The 26,824-nt window shown below is 52.4% G+C and overlaps 6 protein-coding genes and 2 pseudogenes across 6 annotated transcripts; 5 read left to right on the top strand and 3 right to left on the bottom strand.

Moving 5' to 3' along the window:
• Positions 1 to 945: 945 nt before the first annotated feature.
• On the top strand, positions 946 to 1,512 carry SAPIO_CDS7654 (annotated as a pseudogene; the record flags this gene model as incomplete).
• A 992-nt stretch (positions 1,513 to 2,504) lies between these two features.
• Positions 2,505 to 3,516, bottom strand: SAPIO_CDS7653 (uncharacterized protein; the record flags this gene model as incomplete). The annotated part of the gene is made up of 4 exons (XM_016789469.1): positions 2,505 to 2,608; positions 2,710 to 2,998; positions 3,066 to 3,345; positions 3,413 to 3,516. The coding sequence occupies 4 exons, from the start codon at positions 3,514 to 3,516 to the stop codon at positions 2,505 to 2,507; spliced, it is 777 nt and encodes a 258-aa protein (XP_016641296.1).
• Positions 3,517 to 6,763: 3,247 nt separating this feature from the next.
• Positions 6,764 to 7,975, top strand: SAPIO_CDS7652 (annotated as a pseudogene; the record flags this gene model as incomplete).
• Positions 7,976 to 11,785: 3,810 nt separating this feature from the next.
• SAPIO_CDS7651 (Uncharacterized protein) lies at positions 11,786 to 12,898 on the top strand (the record flags this gene model as incomplete). Its single annotated transcript, XM_016789468.1, has 2 exons — positions 11,786 to 11,971; positions 12,032 to 12,898. The coding sequence occupies 2 exons, from the start codon at positions 11,786 to 11,788 to the stop codon at positions 12,896 to 12,898; spliced, it is 1,053 nt and encodes a 350-aa protein (XP_016641295.1).
• Positions 12,899 to 14,569: 1,671 nt separating this feature from the next.
• SAPIO_CDS7650 (uncharacterized protein) lies at positions 14,570 to 15,586 on the top strand (the record flags this gene model as incomplete). Its single annotated transcript, XM_016789467.1, has 4 exons — positions 14,570 to 14,696; positions 14,783 to 14,879; positions 14,966 to 15,315; positions 15,384 to 15,586. The coding sequence occupies 4 exons, from the start codon at positions 14,570 to 14,572 to the stop codon at positions 15,584 to 15,586; spliced, it is 777 nt and encodes a 258-aa protein (XP_016641294.1).
• Positions 15,587 to 16,132: 546 nt separating this feature from the next.
• SAPIO_CDS7649 (uncharacterized protein) lies at positions 16,133 to 17,242 on the bottom strand (the record flags this gene model as incomplete). Its single annotated transcript, XM_016789466.1, has 2 exons — positions 16,133 to 17,146; positions 17,213 to 17,242. 2 exons carry the CDS (start codon positions 17,240 to 17,242, stop codon positions 16,133 to 16,135), a joined length of 1,044 nt encoding a protein of 347 aa, XP_016641293.1.
• Positions 17,243 to 17,963: 721 nt separating this feature from the next.
• Positions 17,964 to 22,980, top strand: SAPIO_CDS7648 (uncharacterized protein; the record flags this gene model as incomplete). Its single annotated transcript, XM_016789465.1, has 5 exons — positions 17,964 to 18,060; positions 18,137 to 19,110; positions 19,160 to 22,340; positions 22,535 to 22,560; positions 22,885 to 22,980. The coding sequence occupies 5 exons, from the start codon at positions 17,964 to 17,966 to the stop codon at positions 22,978 to 22,980; spliced, it is 4,374 nt and encodes a 1,457-aa protein (XP_016641292.1).
• Positions 22,981 to 24,694: 1,714 nt separating this feature from the next.
• Positions 24,695 to 25,348, bottom strand: SAPIO_CDS7647 (uncharacterized protein; the record flags this gene model as incomplete). Its single annotated transcript, XM_016789464.1, has 3 exons — positions 24,695 to 25,145; positions 25,208 to 25,285; positions 25,344 to 25,348. 3 exons carry the CDS (start codon positions 25,346 to 25,348, stop codon positions 24,695 to 24,697), a joined length of 534 nt encoding a protein of 177 aa, XP_016641291.1.
• Positions 25,349 to 26,824: the final 1,476 nt, after the last annotated feature.

The raw sequence follows: 26,824 nt of genomic DNA, 5'->3' as shown, positions 1-26,824 counted from the left end.
TTTTCTGTAGTTACAAGGCGTTTCGGTTTTTGGAAGGGAAGTGCTCGAGGATGTTCCTATGAAGGACAAAAGAAGTTAGAGTTTGAGACTCTGTGATTTATGTGGGAGAGGGCGCCCTGTCTTGTTGGCACAGTCTACTCAGGGACAGATAACCGGGCCTTGAAAGACGATAATGAGAATCCAATTCCTAGAACAATACCTCTCTTGATCACAGGCCGCGCTACACCCAACCGCCCGCTCTACATCTCAATGGGAGATTGGGGAAGTAGAAAGTAGCTATAATACCCATGTGTTAAGTTCCTCTAAATTAGGCGAAAGCAGGAACGTCTCTTCAATTAATGCCCTTCCCAAGACGGCTCGGATGTTGTCCTGGAGACTGACGAGATGGGAAAAGAGGGATCGCCCCCCCGCCGAAGCGGGAGGAGAAAAGAAGGGGTTCAGATGTTTCGAAACAAAAAAATTCTTGGGATGCGTGTCCGTGAGAGGAGAAGAATGAAGGGCCTTTTTTATGCTGCCGAGAGGGTGGGCAGAATCAGCGTATTCTGGGTTGATTCAGGGGCTTCCGGATGAATTGTAGATGCTTGAAGTAAAGAGATTCTGGAGTGAGGTATGGATGGGACTTGGTGGTTTGCTCGTGTTTCTAGGCAGGGGGAGGCTGGAGCGGCTCGGTAGCTTCGTTTCTTGGGAAGCAAGTCACCATTGCTTCGTGTTCAATGCTAGGATTGCTGGGGATGGTGTAAGTTATTTAAGTTGACGAGTTCCGTCCCCAAGTTCAGGGCGTCTGAAGCTCCCCGAAGAATCGAGCCTACAAACTGAGACTCTTCGAATAGTTTTCCTGCGAGGATCTGTCTCCTCTTCTTACTGATATATGGGGATCCCTTGAAGACAGCAGACTAATACGGCTTTCATCGCAACACAAGACCAGGAACACAACACAGAGCCACCATGAAATATCTGCTATCAACTCTCTTCGCCGCCACCCTCACAACGGCAACCCCTTTCCCCTTCCCCATCCCCGGTCTCCTAACGACCATCGACGTAACCAAGCCACCACCTTCCACTCTCTCCACCCTTTCCACATCAACAGTCTTCACCCCCCAGCTCTTCATCGAGGACTCCGCCGACTCCAAAAAATGCATCGAAAGCAACTTCGCCAACGAAACTACCGACTTCAGCGCCTCTATAGACGACTGCCTCTGCATAGCCCAGAATCTGGCCCTTCCCGAGTGGCGCGGCAAGTTCCTCCTGCGCCCCGTCGACGGGAGCAAGTTCGGCGCCACCGCCGTCACGTGTCGGAGCTGCAGCTTTGTCGTGAGGACCGACGATGACTTCGGCACGAACGTGGGTGCTGAGGATGTTAGGAGCTTTATCAGCGAGGCGGTCGAGAGGTTTGATAGAGGGGGTGCGAGGTTAGGGGCTAGTGGCGAGACGGTTTGTGAGAATGATAGTGGGAAGGAGGGGACGGGGGCTCTTGCGAAGACGTTTTGGTTGTTGGCTCATGTGCCGAATTGAGGGATCTTCGGCATATGGTTGGTGCCATGAAGCTTGTGAGGTGGAGTGTACGTGGCGGTGGACGCTCTACTTGGCTTCTTTCTTTCTTGCTGATCAGAGACCCGGATTACGCCCGTGTTCATCAATGTTTCTGAATGGTAGTAGCGCTGGAAAACTGAAAAGGGTAAAAGGATTCCTGGAAATAGGTATTCTGTTGTGGGAGGTCTCGTTTGTGGGAGGTCTCGTGTTTGTTTAATAGTTGCGCTTCTACTTAATCGCAAAGGTTCACACATATCAGACGGAGATCTTATAAAGCTTATTTACTCTTCGATATCTTAAAAGGTGTTTAGATATACCAAATTTTATTCCTGTAATCTAGCCAAGTGCGCTGAGCCAGCCATAGTGTGTTCAGAGTGTCTTCATGAGACTGCTCAAACGCATATCGCGAACAGTAACACCCATCTCCAAGGAACCCTATCTAACATATGAGCACGAAATGACGTCCAGACAGAGGCTCATACTTCAAGTTTCATTATCAGATTTGCCATCACCCAGTGAGTAGGTAGCCGGAGAATCTCTGCCTCGACGTAGAGATAACAAGAAGCAGAAATCACTCATACACCTGACACGAGCAACCAATCGAGCTTCTGGCGTGCGAGTGTATGACGCTCATTCAACGGTAAGTTTCTAGAAAGATCGATGACGCCTCGGGTTTCCTACTAATCTTCCCAATGTTTCCCAGGCTGTTTACCCCGAATACTCCAATTATGTGGTCCTATCATCCGCCCACAGTTGTCGACCGTCATCAGAGCCCTTCTGCCTAGATATCCCTACGGATGGGCCAATCCGTCGGAGCAGCCGCCCCTCCGAGGTGGTGAATAGTGGTTCAGGCTCATCTGTGCCAGGAGGAGATGATGATTAACAACGGCCTCATTCTATATAGATCTACAATGTTTCGCGACCCGCCCCATCCCTATTTCAAGGATGCCCAAAAGTATACCGTTCGCTATCACTCATTCCTCGCCCGTCCACACGGGACCAAGAGGCGGCGTATACTTTGCTGCATTTACAGGGTCCGTCCACTCCTCAGAGTAAATGTCCAAAAACACCAGGGGATCTATATCTCAAACTGTCAGCAAAACTGAATTCATTTCTTGCCTCATCATATCCCATCTCCTTAAAAAAACAAACACAAAAAGGGAGGGGGGGTCAACTCACCGTCCTCAGAGTACGCGCCAGGAAATTTATAAAACCACTCCTCGCTGGGCAACGCAACCCCCTCGCCCGTAACATTCAAGTGTGCGCACTCGGGATACCATTGAGGCTTATACGCGACGTGGATAGAGATGATCTCGTGGCGAATCATGTAGAGTCCCGGCTTGAGGTTTGAGGGGATGGTGATGGGCCATTGGGCGGCGAGACCTTGCCAGTTTTGGAAGGCCTTTTGGTACCATGTGCTTTCTGCCAGGCCGAGGGAGCCGTCGTCCACGAGGGCGGCGTGCCAGATCTTTAATAATACGATCACCTGTCAATAAACCAGATTTCTCTTCTTCTGATTTCTGTGCCTTTCTTACCTTGAACCAGTTCAACTCCTTCGGATCAACCTCCGCGCAGGATTCTCCGCACTCGGCAAGCCACACGGCCATGGGCCCCGTCGGATGCAGCCAATACCAATATATGGCTGTGATGTTATCGCCGGCAGCAATGTCGATGTAGGAAGAGGCCGAGGTTCCGGGGTCGTTGCAGGAGAGGTAATCGGAGTCGTAGTCGAAGACGGGGTCGATGGAGGCCCAGGCGCGTTGGACCATCCATGGTTGACCTACTTGTTCTTCAGCCGGGGCGTTGGGGTCGTAGCTGCGGGTTTTCCTTTTAGCTAGAACATCAACTTGGGGGGAGGGAAGAGTGGGGGATTTGACATTACCCGCGATACCACGTCTCGCCAACTGTGTAGTTGTTCAGACCTCCGTGGGCGAGGGCCCTTGCGGCTAGGAGCGCAAAGACGCTCCAGCCTAGCGTGGCAGCCATTGGGTTTTGAAAGCAGCCCCGTTTTCCGTCGCCACGCGTGTTGGCGATTTCAGAGGAAATTGGTGGAACGGGGGAGGTGTTGGGGAGGGCGACGGAGACACGAGAACAAGGGTGAGATGCTCTCAAGCTCCTCGTCGTCCTCTTCTCATTCCGATTTCCCGGGATGGTGAAGGAGAAAACCGGGATATTAACTTGAAGGAGCTAGATGGGGGAGGGCAGTGAATCTAAGAGGAAGCGATGTGTGACGACGACATGTGTCGCTTTCTCGGAAACGCGGCGACCGAAATGATGGGGATCGGAAAACACGGCGTATAGAGATGGCAGAGATTGTATACAGAACCGCGTGTGGAGGATGAAGATTTACGTTCGATCGGAGTTTACGGATGAAAATTTAGAATAGTAGGAGGATAAAGGGCAGCGTACTACTGTATCCTTTGTAACGAACCATGTGCTGCTGGCCCATGTATGAGCAGGCTATTTTTCTATGGTCTACTCTCAGCTCTTTAGACTAGACCTAATTCGGGAGGCAAGGCAAAAGGAGGGTTTGGACGGGTTTCTGGAAGGAAGTTATCATATATCCCGGGAATGAGTGTGCCGACTATCGGTGCCATGTCTGCGTGAGTCTCAAGAGGTAATCAAGGACACCGCTTCCCGCCTACCCCGAACAAGAAGGGCGAAATGAGAAACCGGCTCCCCGAATTGTTGTGGAGATGTACTACTAGCATTGGAAGGGGAAAGTAATAAAAAAAAGGAGTACGAGGCAATTGCATATATGAAATGGGGAAGATGGATGGCGGGCGGCGACTTCAGGGCAGAGAAATCGAGAAGCATATTCGGCACGCGGGTTTAATCAGGACAATAACGGCTATTCTCCTTGTAGGGTTCGTAGGGTTTGTGGGAGAGGAGATCAACGACGGGATTGTCCTCTTTGGGACGAGACGATGAGATTCAAACCCCTCATGGTCTTGTCTTGGGAATGGAGTTCTATGTGGGTGGTGTTAGCGAATACCACCTTTGCCTAACAATGAGAGGTCATTCCTACATTTGATGTTGATCTGGCTCTTGGTCTGCCCTCTTCACCTACTTGGCTGTTATCACCATAGTCGTCCATGAAACTCGGCCGGAGAGGGAGTGTCGCAAGCCCCCATTAATGCTAGATGGAGGTAACCTAGAAAGCAATATGATTTAGGTTCCTTTGGTCTGTCTGCTTAGAAAAAAATACGACATTGTCTGATATTAAGATGGATGCATATAGATATCAGTTCTAAAAGCTGCCCGATTCCGTTCCTCGACTGGGGCACAGAGAACCGAAGGGCGGGCAATATAGCGTTGACCATATTGGGCAGGATTGTCTAGAGATTACTTGGGTGTGGTAACGGAGAGTTGGACCATATGTCATTACAAGGTTCGGGGAAGCTGTTAGAGAGAAAGGAAGAGAAACCGAAGAGGGAAGGAGGCTCGAGGTCATCGTGTAAGTGTCGGCGAGGCATGAGGTACGTATTTGATAGATACACCGAACTGCTAACACGATATCCGATACATTAATATGCTTTTGAAATTACATACTAGATCCTCGATTGATGCAATGTGGTAGAGTTTTTTTAGCTTCTCTTGCTCCTTCTTCCCCGCATCATCGCCGAATCTGTCACGGAGAAAACGTCACCAGATAGATTAAAACTTTGGAGAACCAAGTCCCAAAAATCCGCATCGCCCGGGTGAATGGCCCACGGCCGGGGCATCGCGCAGAAGCCTTTTCTTCTTCTTCTTTTTCTTCCCTTCTTCTCTGGCTGTTTTCTCACTCGTGGAAAATTAAATTTCCCGCCACCTCCAATATGTGTAAGTAACGGACGAAATCGTCCCAACTCCAGCATACATGGTCCAAGAAAACCATCCTCACTTCGGATATACAAAGATCTATATAAGAGCCTATAGAGCCCCCCCTTCGCCCCAGAGCGGGCGGGTTATTTTTCATCATGCGTATCGACAATAGCCATATTATCCACATCCACACATACACCTTCAATCCCTCAAGATACTTGGGATGTGGACGAAGGGAGTCTGTCCGCCGAATGTAGATGACAGCACCGTCTACGGAGTACTCAGAGAGTAGAACGTGCCCAGCTTATCTTGTGCTACAATTTTGTCGACGGCTACTTATTTTGTAAACTCAACTTCCCTCGACAATGGGAGTCGGGGAACTAAAAGATGACGGACTTGTAACACATATTGGAAGTCTGTCATATTCAGGTACCGTACAAAGTGCCAAGAGAGGAAAATAGGAGAAATTAATGCTCAGAAACTTGTCCCGGCAATAATATCTTTGTACCCCAAAAGCTGGGCTTGATCTTACACCAAGGCCATAATGTAAAGTAGCCAGGCGATATGCCCACCCATATCTCCAGGTTCATGCCAGGGCCACGCGCACCCGGCATTACCAGACCGAATATTAATCCTGTTCCCGATAGCCAATCGATCCGGTATTCATATCGATATCCATAACTCCTATGATATCGATGCCAGTACTAGTGCCTGGCCTCGAGGCTCCCTCCCCGCCCCGTACTCTGCAGTAGAATAGGGCCAAGCCTGCAATACTCCAACGAGAACCGTAGTTCGAAATATTCCCATAAACAACCCTTCCGAATCGTGCCAAGACCCGGGTGACCGTCCGCCCACGGCTCCTCAAGAACACGCCGCCCCGAAAATCTCGCCAAGTGCCTCGTCCCATATTGGCCCCAACATGGCTTTTATATTAACATCCGGTAAAGAGAGAAAGATGCAGCCACCACGAGAAATCCCCACAGGACAAGCGCTTGCCTTTTTCTTCCTTTCCCTTCTTTTCCCCCTTGAACCAGAAACGGGGGCGCAATGAACTACTAGAAGCAAATAAACTTCATTTAAGCAATATCTCTCTTCTTCCCATGTTCCGGACAGGCGCAGACTTTGAAAGCCACTATTCTCTCCACGCCCCCCTCCTCACTAACAAGGCGGGGCCGCTACCTTATCCCTATATTTCTAGAGCCGGATTGTGAATTCTATACCACATTGTGCACGCAGAGTAAAGTATTTCTTGAGAGAAATAAAGAGCCTACAAGAGGCACTGCTAGCTTCCCCTCTCTTCTTCTCCTTCTTTACCCCAGCTCTCCGGTGCCTCCTGCTGTCCATTCCTTAAGCTCCTCCAGCTGCGTACCTAGTATCCTCTGTAAGCCTTTGCCCGCCACCAAAACAAGAAGAAGAAGAGCCCATCACGATGGTCGCCGCCTCCCTCGGATCCGCCGCCCTGCTCCTCGCAGGTGCGGCCCTCGCCATCCCCGCCAACAACGCCCCGCGCCAGGATGCCGCCGCCTGCGACGCAAAGGCCGCCCTCCCCACCAACGTCAACTCCAAGACCCTCCCCGACCCCTTCAAGTTCTGGGACGGCACCCCCGTCCAGACCGTCGAGGACTTCAAGTGCCGCCAGCAGCAGCTGCAGTACGCGCTCGAGCAGACCGAGCTCGGCGACTTCCCCGGTCCGCCCGACAGCCTCACCGCCTCCATGACAGGCCAGGGTCTCTCCATCTCCATCGACGTCGGGGGCAAGACCGCCACGCTCTCGGCCTCCGTCTCCAAGCCCGCGGGTGCCTCAGGGGCTGTTGGTGCCGTCATCGCTTACGGATTCCCCTCCGTCTCCGTCCCGAATAACGTTGCTACCATTACTTTCTCCAACGATCAGTTCGCCGCCCAGCAGGGTGGGAACTCCCGAGGTCAGGGGGCCTTCTACAATCTCTTCGGTAGGGACCACTCGGCCGGCGCCCTCGCCGCCTGGGCCTGGGGTGTCGGTCGTATCATGGACGCCCTCGAGCAGCTCGGCCCCGAGACTACCGGTATCGACCCCAAGCGCGTCGCCGTCACCGGCTGCTCCCGAAACGGCAAGGGCGCCTTCATCGCCGGTGCCCTCGAGAAGCGTATCGCTCTCACCATCCCCCAGGAGTCCGGCTCCGGCGGTGCCGCCTGCTGGCGCATCTCCGACGACGAGAAGGCCAAGGGCAAGAACATCCAGCACGCCGGCCAGATCGTCGGCGAGAACGTCTGGTTCTCTTCCCGCTTCAATGCGTGGACCAGCAAGATCAACCAGGACCCCGTCGATCACGAGGCTCTCGTTGCCCTCGTCGCTCCTCGTGGTCTCTATATCCCCGAGAACGATATCGATTGGCTCGGCCCCGTCTCCATCACCGGCTGCATGCAGGCTGGTCAGCTCATCTACAAGGCTCTCGGTGTCCCCGAGAACATGGGTCTCTCTCTCGTCGGTGGTCACAATCACTGCCAGTTCCCTGGCAGCCAGAACGCTGAGATCAACCAGTTCTGGGACTACTTCATCAACGGCGGTACCACCAAGCCTGCTCTCATCTCCAAGAGCAGCGCTACGGTCAACGTTGCCGACTGGGCTCCCTGGGAGGTCCCCACCATCACCGGAGAGTGGTAAATTGCAAGCAAGCGGGTGGTTGGGTTTCTAGAGTTGGTGTGTAGTAGGCGGTGGAAGCGGGAAAGTGGCTCATGACGGCGGGGAAAGGGTCTCAAGTTCGTCGCCTAAAGATTCGGGATCGGGATGTCTGTACCTACCGTATTAGTTTAACCTAACAATGTATATATGGGACGAGAAGTCTAAGTGTTGTATGAAAACCACATGGCCGAACTTGATCAACCAATTTCCTCCTTGTTTTCCTGTTTTTTCATGACCGAGAGTATTGTTTCATTCTCACTTTTGCTCCTTTTTTTTTTTTCTGTTTCTCCTTTTTTTGGCTGGTGTAGTTGTTTCAGTTCCTTCTCTTTCCATCTAAACATTGTAAAACATCAAGCAGAGTTAAAACGATCGAGAGAACTAATGGGAACAGGCCAAGTGCATGAACAAGGTTTCGTCTGAGTAGCTTGCAGCTTCAAGGAAGGTCAAAGGGCTTAATAGCACCAAGCCCAATAGTAAGGTCCTCAACTTGGCGTAGATCATTAGCAGGATTGGGGTGGAGATCTTTGGGCGGAACTGGCGACATAACCGAGACATTTATGCTCGACTTAAGTTATGCCATTTTGAAAATCATCATGGCGTTGCTATGGATGTAAATGACGAAAGCGGAGAGGACAGAAAAGAAAATGCGATACAATATAGGGAAATATCTCGATGTGCTCGCTAAACGTGGAGTGAAGCTGACATACTTTGTTCATCCGCCCAAGGCATGATCAAGGAAGAGGAGGCAACGTCTCGGAGGAAACGTCAATGCATAAGGTATAAGTGTATTCCTTCTTGTCTCCTACAGAAACTGTCACGCAGCATCGCGAAGGAAGTGGAGTCGGTTAACAAAAACTGCTGATCTTGGTGGAAAAGCAGCTCACTCCACACGATGTCAGAGTTGAGGTCGAACACATCAACCGTTGAAGCTTCACTTGCACGCCATACCCTTGCGCCGGTTTTGTTTCCAGTTGACAAGGGCCAGGCCAGAAAGGGCTCTTGGGGCAGATGTGGGTACACGTGCATGTGTCAGGAAAGTTATGTCGCAGTGTTGCGTTTGGCAGGAAGGGTGATAGGTGGAGGGGGGTCTGACGGGGGGGCCTTGGCTTGCCCCCCTTCCCCGGCATGCCCAACCAAAGCTCAAACAGTCGAAGCTCAGAAAATCGGATGGCCATCAGACCGAGAGTGAACAGGATGGTCCAATTGTCGAAGAAATAGTGGTGGGGGCAACTGTCAAAGCATGGGATCTGCGCCCCGAGATTCGACGGGGGCAGGGTTATGATGTTCTCTTAAGACGAGTGAGGGAGCGATGACCGCTTGGCCAACCAGTGGTTGAGGATCGATGGGTGCTCTTGGTAAGTGTGTAGCGTAAGTCAGTTTAACTACCGACCTCGTGTATGAGCATTGGATACCGATGGCGATCGTGAATCCAAGCAAAATGCTCTCCACAAGGTATTCATAGATCTCCCGATCTGAGCAGAGGGAAACACAAAAATCTGGCAGAGGACAGAGCGGAGTTCTGGTGTTGGCATGTGCCCGTATACGAAGAGACGCCAGTATATCACAAAACCATCTGGAATCTGCACTTTCTCTTCACCCTGGTCTCCGGACTAACCAATCCAGATCGGATCTAACCGAATAAGTGGGAGGGAGTGTGAGTGTCAGGCCGTGGCTGTGGGGAGGGAATTTGGGAGACATCAGCCAACAGGAACGAGCTGGCAAGCGCAGACCAAAAAAAGTCTGGGACGCATGAGAGAGATTCGAGGCAGATAAAAAAGGGATTAAAACGTCAGGTCGTTTCGAAGTGGGCTTGAGGGATGTGCGCACATCAGAAGGTTGACGCCCAGGTTTTGCTGCGTTTGGCTGGCTTGTAAGCTTATTCGTGAAGCGATGAGCGGCGCCAGCGATCGATCTAATCGAGGATGGCCCTGATCAAGCTGTCCAAGAAAGGCTAAACTTACTCTGAGGAGGTGAAGGGACGAAAAAAAAAAAAAAAAAAAAGAGAAACAGGGAAACAAAGGAAAACGGAGGTCGGGTTACTTGGCAGGCGAGTCTCGAAATCGTCTCAGATATCCCTGTTGACGCCGACGACACGGTTTGATCGGTGCGGATCCGAGCCTCCTTGGACCAAAAACGGCCCAAAACTTGGCGAGGACGTGTTCGGTTAAGTTGGTCTTCATCCAAAATTGCGCAGGGGCTGAAGAGCGATCCCAGTTCAAGGGAAACAAGCACAGAGTTTTGGGACTGGTACGTGGTCATGTGATTCTTTTAATATCGGTTCCCCGCACCGTATCGAGTCCTCTTGCTCCTAGTGCTTTCGCAGAGGGATGATGTATTAACACAGTGGTAATAATTCTGGCTCGCCTCTCCCAACTCTACGAAGTAGCTTTGTGCCAGCTGATGTTAGGTAAAGTAAGGGTCTAGGTATCAATACCCCACAATAATTGTTAGAGTGCCCACCCTCGTCTCAAATCTGGCCAGGGCATGTACCAATACTTCGCCTACGCCTCCCCTGAAACGCCAGCTTTAACCGAGGGAACCTTCCCGTCTAAGTGTCATGTCCCCCCAATTCTCGAAGTCCAGAAGGAGGGACGAAAGCCTCTCTGCGAACCTGAGGAACTAGACAAAATACGAAGTGGAGTACTTCGTACGTTTAATGTCAAGTACAAAACGGGAAAGGACTATGAATGATGTACCAAATGATGTACGATGGACTTTCAGCGAGATGAAGACGCGATAATCAGGGACACGATTGATGGGCCAGAATGCGTCTACTACTTAACCGCTGAAGATCGAGTCGTGATGACGAAGACACTGATAGTGCAACCGTGAGCAGGCCAGGCCAATACCGGAGCCAGGCCCGAAGGTCCCGTTTCTTCACCACGGAGAGACCGTAGCACGGCGTCCCTGCAGTGCAACAGGTTCGGCCTGCCAACCGGCTCTCAGACCTCCAGCACAGGGTCCTCATCCCCAGGACACAGGCTCGACGTCAGACGAGGCCACACAGCTGACCCTGTGTGTTTCTAGTAGTAGTACTACTAATCACGGCGGTTGCTCCTACATCCCCCTGTTGGGTGGAACATTCGATCCGTCGCTTCGACGCTTTGTAACTTGCTCGGTGCCTGCATCTGGGGTTAAGGATCGGGGCTCAATCTGGGATGGCAGGCCCCTTCTCCACACCTTGCTGGCCTGCCAACTTATGAAGTACGCATTGCCTCCTGACAGCGTCCCAAAATAGCGGCCTGTGACGTTCATGCCGTGCCGGTCTCAAGCATGACGGCCGTACTTCGCACCTGTATGATCGTCGCTGGGGGCTCTCCCGTCCATGGGTCGCCACTTCAAACTCCCACTTCTTCACCCACGATGCGATTGTCTGGGTAGGTTCGCAGTCCAAGGGCTGGATCTCAGCAATCCGAAGCGAGAGCACGGCCGTCGTCATGACCGAGTCCCCTTGGATCGCCCTCGACATCTCCAGATTGTTTAGCCGCCGTCGAGCTTGACGTCGCTCGAAATCTCTGTATATATATTTCGTGGTTTCCTATCGACGATCAACCTGGAATTCCTTCTTTTTTTCCTTCCCTTCTTCAGCTCAATCGACCAAAACCGTCTTCTTCAATTCTGCCTTTCCTTCTTTTGCAGTTCTGTGAACGCCCTTCTTTCGTTCCCTTCGTGCCTATACATTCTTTACTTGATCCAACTACACCGCCAGCCGGTCTTCGATCCTACGTTTCTTTACCACTTTTTTTTTGAAGTTTGAAAAGATTAAAAAATAAAAAGACAATATCAGTCAAAATGTCTGCCGCCAAGCTTGCCATCATCTCTCTCGCCATCGCCTACGTCGAGGCTCGATTCGGCCAGGAGGGTCTCGCCTCCGCTGCCGTCCAGGCTCTCAGCAACTTCGGTGCTCCCGGTGCTGCTGGAACCCTCTCCGGCCAGGTTCCCGGCGTCCTCCTTGCCGCCGCCAACCCCTGTGCCAAGGTAAGTCGAGTCCTGTTCCAGCATAGAAGAAATGAAGTCAAGTCACTAACAAGTGTATAGCTCCAACTTGCCGACGACATCGTCACCCAGCTCGGTGATGACCAGCAGGTCCTCGATGCCGCCATCGGCGTCGTTGCCGCTGAGCAGAACTTCAATCCCTTCGCTGTCGACACTGGCAACATTTGCGCCGATGCCTCCCTCCCCGCCACCGAGGCCCTCCGTGGTATCCTCCCTCTCTTTGACCCCGCCGTAGACGGCTCGGACATCGAGAACGCCAACTCGGCCCAGTCCGTCCAGACCCCCTTCGATGCTACCGGTATCTCCGTTGCCGAGCTCGCCATCGCTCAGGGCTTCACCAACTTCTTCGCTGTCGACGCCGCCGGTAACCAGGTGGACCTCGCTGGCCTCACCACCGGTGCCAACGCCGGCGCCGGTAACGGTGCTGCTGCTGGCGACGCTGCCAACAACAACGATGCCGCGGCGGGCAATGCTGCTGCTGATGATGCTGCGGCTGATGATGCCGCTACTGTAGGTAATAATGACGCTTGTGCTGGCGTTGTTACTGACAACGGGGAGGCTGCCGACGATGCCGCTGCCGACGATGGCGCCGCCGCCGACAACGGTGCCGTCGACTTCGGAACCTGCGACCCCACCATCTTCTTCGCTGGTGGTCTCGGCGGACGTCCCGACACCGAGTTCACCTTCCAGTCCAACGAGCCCACCATCGCCGCCAACCAGCAGGAGGCTCTTAACCCTGACATCATCGTCAACCGCATCTGCGACGACCTCAACAACATCTGCGGTGCCAACGACGCTGCCATCTCCGCCTGCCGCGATGCTCAGCAGCTCCTCAAGGACCAGGGTCTCGGTGTTGGCGATGGTGATGCCGTCGTCACCGCCTTCAACGATGCCATCCTTGCTGCTTAAGAGCGTGCCAGCAATTGGCTTCCGGTCGGCAAGAGTGTTTTTGAACACACATCTCTTATGAGACATGCAACAGAGTTGTGAAGAGCTCAAGAGGCAAGTTTTATTCGCTCTGCATCCTCGCACAAGAAAGAAAGAAAGAAAGAAAGAAACGCCCGTTTGTGTATGATCGTCAATGCCTGGGGAACCATCTCTCCCCGGCCACCCACGCAAGAAAACCATTTTTTTTTTCCTTCACTTTTTTGAAAATAGAGAAACATGTCTGTTCTTGTCCCCGGAGACAGTTTTGCCTTTCCGGATTGTTACAATGAAAACTTTTATGTTACAAATATGCAGCGCGACACGGCCTTTTGAAGGGAGGGAAAACTAGGCGTTGGGCAATCTGAGGGAAATATCATTTTACTATTTGGCTTTTATTCTTTTTCTTTTTCTTTTTTTCCTTTTTCTCTTCTGCGACCTTTTTTGTACCATCCTGACTTGCCTCTCTTTTTTTGGAGGGCAGACGGGATGAAGGTGTATTGTAACTAGACGGGTCACATCGTTAATCCACTTGGTCGAATCTCTTTTGAGAGGCATGAATCACCTTTTGCCTTACATACACATGCAAATGCTTCTATTTTCTCTCGGGGCGACAGCGATGTGGATTGTGTCAAGTCTTAAAGATCCGACCCTCATTCGTTATCTGTAGCTGTCATTCACATTCCCATTAGAAATGAGCTCTCCTGATTGATGCTCTTCCCCTACTCCTTGGTAAACATCGCGTGTCCATTCAGGGTTGCGTAGTCCTGTAGACATTCAAGTGCTCGAAGGGTAGCGGGTTCTGGTGGTGAGCACATGTAACGGATCCATTGGATAAACCGTGAGAGATCGGGCGGCGAAGGATACCTCATGTTTGAAATAAACATTGCACGACATAGTATGCATCTTTTACTTCTCGCTAGAGGGCATTACTTCTTTTCGGCCACGCTCGGCGAGCAAGCGCCACAACCGGTCGGTTCTAGTTTGGTCTTTCTAGTCGTTTGGATTTTTCATGGTAGTTTCCGACCAGACCTTCAAACAAGTTTAAGATCCTGATACTTCTTTCACGAGGCAATTCCTAGTAGGCATCCTTCTCCGGTCATACACGGGATTAGGTAGGGTATATCACAGTCCCCTCGCCTACATTTGACGGCATCCCGATACCTTTAGCCGAGAAAGAGTCCGGTGCAGAGCTATTATTTCCCGACGTGGAAATTGAAAACAAGATTTCGCCATTCCTAACCATATGAGATTGACTCAGGTCCGTTTCCCCCCTCGATTGGAAGGTCTGGTTCATCCAAAACCCCTTGCATGCCGGTGAGTCTCCCGCTCCCCACTCAGCTACTTTTTGTCACGGATCACGTCTTCTCCGTAGGAGCGGGGGAGGGAGCTACGCTAGACAACTCGAGCTTGTGGGTTGAGATACTGGATGGTAAATACCGGTATATTATGGCGTTTGTATGTAAGTGTTGTTTTGGAGAGCACTTTATGCAAATGAAAGGATCAATGTTAGTCGGGCTCGGAGTTATAGAAGAGAGAGGATGCCGTCTTCCAAGTCCCTTTTCATTTCATTTTTGCAATCACGATTGTCCTTTATCCCAGCTTGCTATTCTGGTTTTACGTGAAGAGAATAGAACGAGGAGAAGATAAAAGGTTATGTTTACCATCAAGACTTTGCTTGCGCTTTGCGCTGCTTCCCGCGTGCTTGCCGGAGCGGGCGGTGATAGTTCCATTATCGCTCATGAGGGCGATCCGATTGGTGAAGAGGTCACTTCTGGCGATCGTAAGTAGATCTCCTCCGAACTTTTTAATCCTTCTTTACATGCGAAGTCATAAGTCGGCGGTTTTGATGCTAAGATGCTCGCGCAGTCACACTCTACGTCGCTCAGCCCGAGGGCGAGTATGGAGACGTCGCCGTCCTCTACCTCACCGATGTCTTCGGCATCCAACTGAACGAGAACAAGCTGTAAGAAAGAAAAAGCCCTGACTCCCCCAAAACAAAAGACATGTCTACGCCAAGAAAACAAAACCCGCCTAACAAAAGCACCACAGTCTCGCCGACAGCTTCTCCCGCGCCGGCTTCCTCACCGTAGCCCCCGACCTCTTCGCCGGCTCGCCCGCGCCCTCCGATCTCAACCAACCGGGCTGGGACATCCAGCAGTTCCTGGCCGACAACGGGCCCGAGACCGTCGACGCCCGCATCGAAGAGGCCATCGCGTACCTTCGCGACGAGCTGGGCGTGAAGCGCTTCGGGGTTACGGGGTACTGTTTCGGCGGACGGTTTGCGTTTAGGTTCGGGGCTGAGGGAAAGGGTGCTAGTGCGGTGTTTGCGGCGCATCCGAGTAATTTGGGGGATGATGAGATTTCGAACGTTACGGTTGCTTCGAGCATTGCTTTTGCCGGTGAGTTGGTTTCTCTCATTCTTCTTATTTCTTTCTCGTCTGCTAATGTCTGTGGTTTTCCCCGGTAGAAACTGATAGCTTGCTCACTGCCGATCGCCGGGTCGAGATCGAGGGTCTGCTCAAAGATGCCGGCGTCCCCTATCAGCTGAGCTTGTACAGCAGCACCAACCACGGCTTCGGCGTTCGTGCCAACTTGTCGAGCCCCGAGGAGAAGTTCGCCAAGGAGTCAGCCTTCTTCCAGGCTGTTAGGTGGTTTGACCAGTGGGCTTGAGGGGACGCTTATGTGCTCGGTGGCAGGATAGGATGACTAGGATGTGTATTGGATTCGTCGTTGAGAGTTCTACCCTACTTCTGCGGCTTTTCTTTTCGGATCTGTATTATGTTCACGGTAGATGCTGTCTAAGTGAGGCTCTATGAGCGTGGAACCGGTCGCTCTGACGTGACATCGAGACGATGGGCCTAAGAGCACCGCAAGAGAAGAAGTGTATGGTGAACGCCGGGACGAGTTCTTAGTTCATGGAGTGTAAGCGTCTGTAAAATCCGTCCTCCAAAAGCCGAGAGCGAGGATTTAGAATCCTCGAAGAAGTTGCAACATAACTTTAGGTGGAGGTGTCGAGGGTGCCGCTTTTGTCGGATGAGACTAAACGCACGTTCGAACTCGCCTTTACCTTAACCACGGAGTAAATATCGATGACTCCTCTAGATCACTGGTCGTCTCATCTCGACCGCTAATCGAAGGGGCTCCGGTATCCCTTGAGGGTATATGAGCGTCAGACTGAGATGGATGGCCATGTGCGTCGGCAGCTGCATCTTCGGATTACGTTTCCGGATCGAGCCCACTTCCAGTCTTCGGGGTGCGAGGTGCCCGTAGTTGCGCCGTCAGATCCCCAAGAAGCAACGGCAGGTCCTTGACGAGATTAAATAGCGCCCCCAGGACGACCAGGCCTAACGCGCACATGGGCGCTAGGATGGCAAAGGCGGTGAAGCCGTACGACGCCCGCTGGAAGGCGGCGTCTACCCGCAGCCGTTCCGTAGCGAGGCCGACCTGCATCGCGGTCAGCACCAAGACGATGAAGACGGCGGAAGAGCCCATCCAGGCGAGGTTGTCGCGGAAGAGGCTGCTGTAGTTATTCCTGCCGCGGAGGTACGGGTTGAGGGGCGGGAGGCGGGTGAGGCGGTGGATGGCGTTGATGCGGGACAGGCGGAGCTCAGCGCGCAGGAAGCGCGGGTGGACGCTGTCGGGGTCGTGCTTTCCGAGGAGCTCCCTAGCCAGTTCCTTCCACGCTGCCCATTCGATGGTCGAGTCGTCTGCCTTGCGAGGCAAGAGGCGCGTTTCGTTGGCCACGAAGAAGTCGGTCTCTGACGATACGAGACAGGCGTACGTGTAGAGGAAGCCCAGGGCGACTCTCCGCGGGTCCGCGCGGCACGAGGGCGGCAGGGGATCTCGGCACGCACAGCCATCAGGACACTTCAGGTGGCTCCGCCCAAAGCCAGGATCGAGAAGAAAGCTCGGAACGGGCTTGAGAAAGAGCCTCCCGTCGCCGGCCCAGAGGAGGTGCAGGTCCATCCGGTCGGCGACGACGATCCGTCGGCCCATGGCGACCAGCAGGTGCAGCTGCGTGGCGGGGCGCCGTGAGCCGGCAAACCAGAGATGCTTCCGCATCTCGCCCAGGTCTCCGAGGGACAGTTCCGTGTCTAGGAAGTGTGCCACGTCGTGAGCTGGATTGCCGACGATGCGGCGCTTCCTCCTCCCGGCGCCCTCATAGTAGTGGTAGGAAGCCGGCAAGGCATCCGCGGTGCCATTCGGGCTCCCAAGCACCTTGGTTGCGAGCTGGAGCGCACGTTGTTAGAGCGTAGGCAGAGACACTTTCGAACGCCGTTGCGGCTGCCAGCTTACCGGCCAGAGTCGGGGGTCTTGCGGAGCCATGGAAGCTGCGCCGCACGGCCAACAAGGAGCTGCTCAAGGTCGGATCGAGAAGGCGTCGCGGCTCTCGGCCTTCGCCTTCCAGAATCGCATGGAAAATGGAGCGACTGCACGTAACCTGTTAGCGGACGGGCCAGCCCATAACGACGGATGGAGACTGGACTCTGTTGCCTTACAGTCCGTCCTCCGTTTCCGTCGTCTTGTGTTGACGCCGGGAGCGTCAAGCACGAGGAACGACGCGACCTGACGCTGTTGACAGGTCTTGCTGGATGGGTTCGTGTGGGCCGAGGAGGTTTCGTCGGGTCGCGCCCACGCGCCGCAGCTTACGCGATTCGCGGTCGCAGAAGTTAGTGATCGGTCCTGGATGTTGCGGCCCGACCTGATGGGCTTGGAAATGATTGGATGTAGACGCGCTGGTGGTGCAGCGTGGTTCAGCTTCGCCGCCTGGCGACCCCGCAATGAGAGCCTCGTCGACAAGGGTTCCAACGTCGAGCCCAAGCATTCTGCACTTCGTCGCGCACGAAAAGCAGTTTCATGTCAGACACCCTCTTTGATCCATCACCAGCTGCCATCTCACCCACTAAACTACTTGCTTGGCTGGAACGCTGCCATTTCCGCCATCCTAACACCGTCTTTCTAACTTACTCCGATCATCTACCAACGGCTTTGTACAGTTCTCCTACCACCGCAAGAAGCAATTGATGTCGGGTCCAGCTGCGAGACCATGAAAACCCTAAGGAAGCTCTTGAAGGATGGGACAACGAATATAAAAGAGAGCCTAACTAGGAACCGCAGCGCCCCGCATGAGCCATTACCGCCAGGTATAGTGCCGGGGCGTAGTGCCCTCTCAACATCTCCCAAACTCCAATCTGCTAACTATTGATCGAGATTTAATAGATAGCATAATTCCGGTTGATGCGAGCCCGCCTGTTTCCGGGTCCCTGGTAACAACCCCAAGTGCTTCGCCTCGTGGGCTGGCCACCGTGCCCATTTGGGAGGTTTCGAACGCCTCTTCCAATGCTACCAATATTCACGTTCCGCCCTCCATCCCACAAGCGACCAGGTCTCCCGTCGAGGCCGACCCCGGAACCAATGCCCCAATTCGATCCACAGAAACAATGGAACAGGTCCCTCTTCGTCTCGTTAGCCGTCCCCAGAACAAGGCTGAATCGGACGTCGACATCATTGCCATCCATGGCCTGGATACGAAATCGCCCGATACATGGATCTGGAAGCCCCAAGGCCGCAATGGATCCAGAGACGGCAACAGTTCCCATGTATCCGAAGTCAACTGGCTGGCGGATCAGGGGATGCTGTCTGCAGTGGTGGGGCCGGCGCGAATTCTCACCTGCGACTGGCCAGCCGGTCTTTTCGTAGACCAAGATACAATCCAGATGACAATCAAAGAGCTTGCCAGAGGCTTGCTGTTGAGTATACAATCTGAACGTCATAAGAAAAAAGATCGGCCGATCCTGTTTATCGCCTCATGCCTCGGCGGTATTATCCTTATCCAGGCCCTGGTTATCGCCGCCAAGCAGAATAGCGACTATCATTCTCTGTGGAGAGCGACTAGGGGCATCGTTTTCCTTGCTACGCCGTTCAGAGGGACCGCGTTCCAGGATATCGCTGGAGTAGCGGTTACATTTATGGAACGCTGCGCAGCCCTCGCAGGACGATCAGTAACAACTAAACTGCTGGATAGCGTCAAGGAGTCGACGCAGTTTCTCGAGGAGCTCGTGGGGGAGTTCACGCACGAATACCGGCAACGCGACACCTGCCAGATGGCTATATTCTATGAAAAAAAGAAGAGCAACCTTTTGCGAAAGGGGTTGCCTCCTTGGTTGGCGGACAGGCTCAAGGAACCAAAGCTAGTAAGTTGGAGCTCTTGAGATATAAGCTGGGTTTCTAACATCTCTCTAGTTGGTTGATAGTAGCTCTGCCCGTCTCGATATCGTCTTGGATCCAGTTGCCCTTGACCGGACCCATGTCCTCATGAACAAATTCTCGGGGTCTGACGATCCGGGGTACATTGCTGTTACCAGGAAGATTGCAATAATCCTGCGTTATATTCGCACAAATTCAGTGCTCGACGAAGCGGACGCCTGGATACGCGACAAACACTACACTGAGGGCAGGCTCAAAATTGAACGACTCTCGGGCGACCAGCTGCCAATAGATCAGTGCTATATCAATCTCGCCATTGTGGAGCAGCCCGGCCGCGATGCAGCCCGCTCCGAGGAAGGACCAGAAAAAGGAGATACACCGCTTCAGTCCTCCCCGTTTTCACTCCATGCTCGACTGAAGACCGAGACACCGGACAAGAACATTCAGGTCGAGCTGCCGACCCTCTTCAACCCACGCAAAGGTCGCCACGGCCATGAGACAAAACCAAGAAGAATCTTGATCCGAGGACGAGCCGGAGTTGGGAAGACTACCTTGTGCAAAAAGATTGTCCATGATTTTATCCGCGGCACATGGAACGACTTGTTCGACCGCATACTCTGGGTGCCGTTGCGGAGGCTGAAGACTTGGAAACCCCTAGAATGCGACCTTGCAGAGCTCTTTTACCACGAGTATTTCATCGAATCCAGCAAGGGCCGGCTCCTCGCTGAAGAATTATGGCGTGCTATCGAGGGTAGAAAACGTGGGAAAACCCTATTTATCCTCGATGGTCTGGATGAAGTAGCCCGGGACCTACACTCCGACGACAGCATGTTCCGGCTTCTCACAACTCTTTTAAATCAGCCCAACGTCATCATCACGTCTCGCCCATACGGGTCGCTTCCGCCTGATCTTCACCCTCTCGACCTCGAACTGGAAACGATCGGGTTCTACCCAGATCAAGTAAAAGAGTACATCGAAAAGACGCTCGGCGATCGACGGAAAGTCGTCGAGATTCAGTCGTTTCTTCAACATCGTTTGCTCGTTCAGGGTCTCGTGCGGATCCCCATTCAACTGGACGCGCTCTGCTTTACCTGGGATGAAGGCTTCAGTCGCAACCCTATGCTACAGACCATGACGGCTATATACCAAGCCATCGAGCATCGGTTGTGGAAGAAGGATGTCTTGCGATTGGAGAAGAAAGATAATGGAGAGCCGGTGACCTATTCTCATATCCAGGATTCTGATCCGTCCGAGATCGAAGACATCGTCAAGGATGAGATTTATTTTCTTGAGGGCCTTGCCTTTACTGGACTGCATAACGATGTAATAGACTTCGAGGCAAGGCATCGGAGGGATATAGCTAGGAATTATAAACCCCTCGCGACGACTTTCTTAGTCGATAAGACTCTCCCACGCCTCTCTTTCCTCCGAACGTCAGATCCATCCGCTGAACACAGCAGCCGAAGTTATCACTTCTTACACTTGACATTCCAAGAGTATTTTGCGGCACGGTATTTTGTACGGCAGTGGACATCTGGGGGGCAGCTCACCTGTCTAAAACTAAGCAGTGGACAAGAGAGAGCCATTGCTAAAGGCGTCCGAGAGACCAATGCTGAAGAATTCCTACGGAAGGAGAAATACAACGCACGCTACGACATTTTTTGGCGTTTCGTCGCCGGCTTGCTTCAAGCCAATGGCGGTGATGCGCAACTCTACCGCCTCTTCCGCACGATCGAGGACCAGCCGCGCGACCTCTTGGGTCCAGTGCATCAACGGCTGGTCATGCACTGCCTGAGCGAAGTGGTTCCGTCGCAGGAGACCTCAAATTTTAACAGGCTTCGAGAGCATCTAGAAGGTCAATTAAAGCAGTGGCTCTCGTTTGAATGCAACTTTGAATTCAACGGACGAGGACTTTCACAGTTAGCAGCCGAGATGGAATTCCCAGAACCAATCCTGAAGGATGTCTTACAGAATGAATCTGAGGACGTACAAATGAAAATTCTAGGCGCGCTGACGGCAAGACCAAAACTTTCACCAACCATCATGGGGTATGCAGCTTCCTGTTTGGGAGACAACATTTCAGGAAGCTTAAAGAAAGCAGCACTCACAGTATTCGAGCGTCCTCGTGAAGATTTGCCGGAGGCCGTCCTGCAAGGGCTCACGGCACTACTGAAAGATCCCGACAGTCATGTCCGGTGGCAGGCGGCAGCAGCCTTGGGTAAGCAGCCAGTACTGCCCGAAGCCATCCTGCAAGGGCTCGCGGCACTGTTGAAAGATCCTAATAGTCATGTCCGGTCTGCTGCAGCAGTAGCCTTAGGTTGGCAGTCAGCACTACCTGAGGCCATCCTGCAAGGGCTTGCAGCACTATTGAAAGATCTTAATGGGGTTGTCCGGTATAGCGCAGCAGAGGCCTTAGGTCAGCAGCTGATACTGCCTGAGGTCATCCTGCAAGGACTTGTGGCACTATTAAAAGATCCCCATAAGGGTATCTGGTGGTGGGCAGCGCGGGCCTTAGGTAGGAAGCCAGCGCTGCCTGAGGCCATCCTGCAAGAGCTTGTAGCATTATTAAAAGATCCTAATGGGGATGTCCAGTCTGCAGCGGTGGCAGCCTTAGGTCAGCAGCCAGCACTACCAGAAGCTATCCTGCAAGAGCTTGTAGTACTATTGAAAGATCCTAATAGGGATGTCCGGTCTTCAGTGGCAGTAGCCTTAGGTCGGCAGCCAGCACTGCCCGAGGCCATCCTACAAGAGCTTGTCGTACTATTAAAAGATCCCGATAAGGATGTCCGGCAGGAGGTGGCGAGGGCCTTGGGTAGGCAGCCAGCGCTGCCTGAGGCCATCCTAGAAGGGCTTGCAGTACGATTGAAAGATCCCAACTGGGATATCTGGTCTATAGCAGAGGTGGCCTTAGGTTGGCAGCCAACGCTGCCTGAGGCTGTCCTGCAAGGGCTTGCAGCACTATTAAAAGATCCCAACTGTCATATCCAGTATAGGATAGCAGTAACAGAGGCCTTGGGTAAGCAGCCAGTACTGCCCGAAGCCATCCTGGAAGGGCTCGCGGCACTGTTGAAAGATCCTAATAGTCATGTCCGGTCGGCGGCAGCGGCAGCCTTAGGTCAACAGCCAGCGCTGCCCGAGGCTATCCTCCTACAAGGCCTTGCGGCACTATTGAAAGATCCCGACAGGGATGTGCGGTGGCGGGCGACGCGGGCGTTAGGTAGGCAGCTGGTGCTGCCTGAGGCCATCCTGGAAGGGTTTGTGGCAGTATTGAAAGATCCTGATGGTCATGTCCGGTCGGCGGCAGCGGAGGCCTTGCGTCGGCTGTCAGCCTTACCAGAAGAAAGATTTAGTTCTTTTCTTCTTAGAATGGACAGTCAACCTTTTAATAACTTATACAGTGTTTGGTTGCAGAGAAGCTTTTCGGATCATCTAACATGGTATGTTGAGGGCAAAAACTCTAGCATCAATATGCCAGAGGGAAGCAAGAACGTTCCTTTTGATCAGTTGGAGAGGAGAGTCCAAGAAGCGCGGGCATCCTTGAGGGCTCCTCCTCTTCTTGATGATTTATGATAATATATTTGGTCCTTTATTGAACAGAGGGGTCTGGGGGGAGCGACTACTTTATACTTCTGTTTTATCACCCAGAGCTAGGAATCTCGTCCAAGCTTCTACGATGTAGGGGCCATCCCGCATTTGCGGCATCCATTTGGTTAGTGGCTTGCTCTTCAAGTGTAATAGAATACCGTGACCTTGTGATTCAGTCAGATACCCGAGGGGCTTTAGAAGGGCTCTCTGGCGATGTGCAGTTTGGGTGGCAGCAGACGACCATGTGTACCAATATCTGGTATAACTATTGAATGCCGTGACCCATGAAGGTACCCAAGACGTTACAGAGAGAGTATGTTGGAAATGTGATGAATCTTCATTTGTGACACTACCCGACTCCAACGCCGCAGTTGCCTACTATCAAGGCTGGAATAGGCATGGGGCTGCTCGCATCGGGTAGGGGTAGTAAAGTTGAACCGAGCAAGGTAGCGTTTAGCAAAGTACTTAACACAACTAGTGTTTATACTATGTACTGGTGTCCTAGCCTAACTGTATTGTACGGGCCTTTTTCAGTCAGGACGCAAGTATTTCATGAACCGCCTCTCTAGCATATTGGCCCTCCAGTCTCCTAGCTTCAATTCGACCTCTCTTACTGCAATGGCTACACGAATCCATGTGAAATGCGCGTCCGAGACGATTCCCAGCAGGCTTTATCGCAAGGGTGTGAATCCCCTGCGAGGTACGTTCATCTCTCTTTAGCTTCCAGCAACCCATTTCTTCCAGGTAAAGGCACGTGAAAGGCATCGCCACGGAGTACTTGTAAAGTCCAAAAGGACAAGTGTCTCATAACGAGGCAGGGCTCTGCAGGTGTAGCATGTTGCCTCGCGTTCAAACTGGATAAATCCTTCCGTTTCTATTTTCAGCATCTGTCTGCCCGCTATCCCGGCGATCGTGGAGGTGGGCATGGGTATGGACAACTGGAGCGCAGCTCCTTCCCCGCCAACACCTGCCGTATAATCCTGGTCGGTAGTGGCATGGTTGGACGCTTGTAGAAACGGCCGCACTAGATGACGCATTTTGCTCGTACGAGGAGGGTCAAGAACGCCGAGAAGTGTGAGGAAGGCCAGCCGCGATTCCCGGATTCGACACGACGTTGGTCTCGACCTGTGCAAGCGTCATTCCCCTGCTCTTCAACCCCACTTCCAGGTGAACTGGTAGCTGCCTTTATGTAGTTATTGTCAGTTCTCGTCGCTCACCGTCGATCCTCGTTATCGAAGCTGGTTGCTTGTCAACTGTTCATCGAGAGCGTTTAGATTGGAAGGACAATGGAAGTGATACTGCGGCATGAGTCACAATTTCGATTTTAGCGAAAGTTCGTTAAGATGTTAGGATGTCTGGAGTACCTCTAATTACCATCCTCCCTTTCCTCCCTCTCGGATTGGAGTGACATGAAAGCTTGACTGGAATATCGCTGCTTGACAGGTTGTGCTGGCTGCCAAAGTTGGGTGAAGTCTGCGCCCGTCAAAGCTCGGCATTGACGCTCTCAATTGCGGCATTTCCGCGATTGGTTCGGATATAGCATTTCCGAAATTGAGGGCTCCAACGAGGCCGGGGAGGCACGGTGATGAGAAGTTGTATCGGCGTGGAATCGAAGACAAGCTTGGGGAGAGAAGTAGTACTTGATATTTCTACGACTCACACCGAAAATAGGACAGGGTGGGGCCGCGACGCCGGCACGTGACGAAATTTGGAGGAATCAGAAATCGAAATTCCGCATCTCCATCCCGTCCTCAGTGCAACAAGTCCGCTTGCAAGCTTCCACTTCCCTGATATACTGCCCCAAAATTGGGGTATGGCTAATGCTAGGGGCTAAATCTGCTCAACCACAGCGTAAGACGATTCCAGCATGGTCTACTGATGCGTACGACGGCATCGGCCGCTCACGGCCATTTCCGAGGCTTCATATTTTGCAATCACTTCACGTCCAAAATACTGTTCATTAATGTAAAATATCGATTGATCCCACTAAACCGTTTCCCTATTATTATATACCATCATATCCTCCGGATCCGTTGCATACGTCCAGTCGTAAGATCGTGCCCTTCCGGCCAAGTCTGGCAAATCCTTATCAAACGCCTTCTTTCTGGGGCTCGAGACCGGAGGATTGGGATACTCCTCTGTCACAGACGTGACGTCTATTTTCCCCGTCTTGCGAATAGTGAGCTCGTGTTCAGAGCCATCGTGGTCACTCTTATCATTGATGATATCGGAGGCAGGCCCAAAGCCGGCAGTTGCGGGCTTGGTGGTACGCGAAAAGCCGTCCCGCGGCTCCTGCTGGAGCTGGTAATGAGACGAACGGTCCCTTTTCCGTGAGTGCCAGCCGAAGCCACAGCTTTTGAATAGTGGTCGGAATGTAGCGACGCAGGAGGCGGTGATACCCAGGGCCGCTTCCATTACGGACCAAATGGCAACATCACTGGGAACGAACTGTTAGACTTATCAAGAGAAACGACTGGAGTCAGGAAGGGATTGACCCACGTTGCCTCGTATAGGAAGCGCAGACCTGGCTGTAGTCGTGTGATGTACGTGATGCGCACAATGAGAACAATACCGGCACTGGAAAGGATGTGATGTTAGCAATGGTAAACTCAGAGATAGGATCTGCCGTGCATACATCATTCCCAAGCTCAGGAGACTTGCTATGGCTACCTTGGTTCGGAGGTTGATTTGGACCGACCAGAGTATTGCAATGGGTAGAAGACCCAAACACCAATCGGACAAGGCTGAAAGAACGCTATATACAGATGTCGAAGTGGTAACTATCGACCTGTTATAGCAGCGTCCACTCTCCCCATAAACCTGGCGCCAGAAATAATTAAGGGGACTGCACTGAAACAAGAGGATGAAGAAGAAGGTAATACAGCATATAGCGCCGACTATAAGGTTGACCCAGATAATCCAGTAGCAGATCCTCTTTGTGTTGATACGAAAGAGCAACACGCAGACCGATGCTCGAATAGCGAATGTAATTGGTGGGTATAGCACCATAGTGAGATACCAGGTTCGGAGAGCTCGGGCAGCATCATCAGTTGAAATATCAAGGCTAGGGTGCTTTCCTAGCGCACCATTATGGGACCCGTCTATGACGATTGCGCTATAGACAATGTAACCAAGCTGATGGACCGATCGATATTAGTATATGTAGTGTAACACCTTTTGATTGTTTCGGAATGGGCACTGAAGGCCTACCGCAGCACCATAGATTAGGTAGTCATCAAGCAAATTAAGCTTGATAACGAAGCACTTGATGTATGCTCGGATGAGGACGCATATCCCCGCCATCACGACAAAGACCGTCTGCACGATGAATACCTCATGGCTCCGGTCAAGTCTACCGCTCTTGTGAACGGGCACGTCTTGTGGGATGTCCATTGAGCGTCGGCAGCGTCGAGTTCTTGGGGCATGGACTGGCACCGTGGTCAAGGCTCTGAAGCCTACGTCGTGTTGAAGTTGGGCCCTAATAATGGAGATATAATGTAACCTGCGGGTGAAGATGTAGATGAGCCAGTGCCAGGACCTAGGAGGCGGGATTTTGTGGGGTTTTATCGGCTCGCATGGTATCCATTCCTGCACTCCGGGTCGCCAAAGGATGTATGTGCCTGCACCGGATATGCTCTCCCCGCACAGGGGCATCCAAGGAACTAGTGTTAACAGTGCGTTAGTTTAGTCCAGGGGTGGCTGGCTCCATCAGCTAGCATGGTGGCATCATGGCATGATGAAGAGTCCAGGGCTACAACTAGTACTCACATCTACAGCAAAACGAGGGGATGGGTTATTATCAGGGACAAAACACCGTTGCCACGCCTCTATACTAGTAAACTTTGATCAGACACGCACTAAACGAGGGATGCGTGAAAGGCCTGTGAGCTACTGTACGCAACCCTGGTCAACTCTGCCTTCCTGACAGATATCATCCCTATTTAGGAGTGTCGCTTCCCAGTTAGTGTTGCGATAACGGCCTAACTATATCCCAGAAGCTAAAACAAGAAGTAGTTGCCACCTAAATAAGCTTTGCTCAGACACGCACTAAACGAGGAACCCTGGTTAACCCCACAATTTTGGTAGACACCAGATCCCGATTCAGTAACGTCGCCG

This window comes from Scedosporium apiospermum (genome assembly GCF_000732125.1).
Source record: "Scedosporium apiospermum strain IHEM 14462 chromosome Unknown SEQ_SAPIO_0110, whole genome shotgun sequence".
Taxonomy (NCBI): Eukaryota; Fungi; Ascomycota; class Sordariomycetes; order Microascales; family Microascaceae; genus Scedosporium; species Scedosporium apiospermum.
This window is presented reverse-complemented; position numbering and strand designations above follow the sequence as displayed.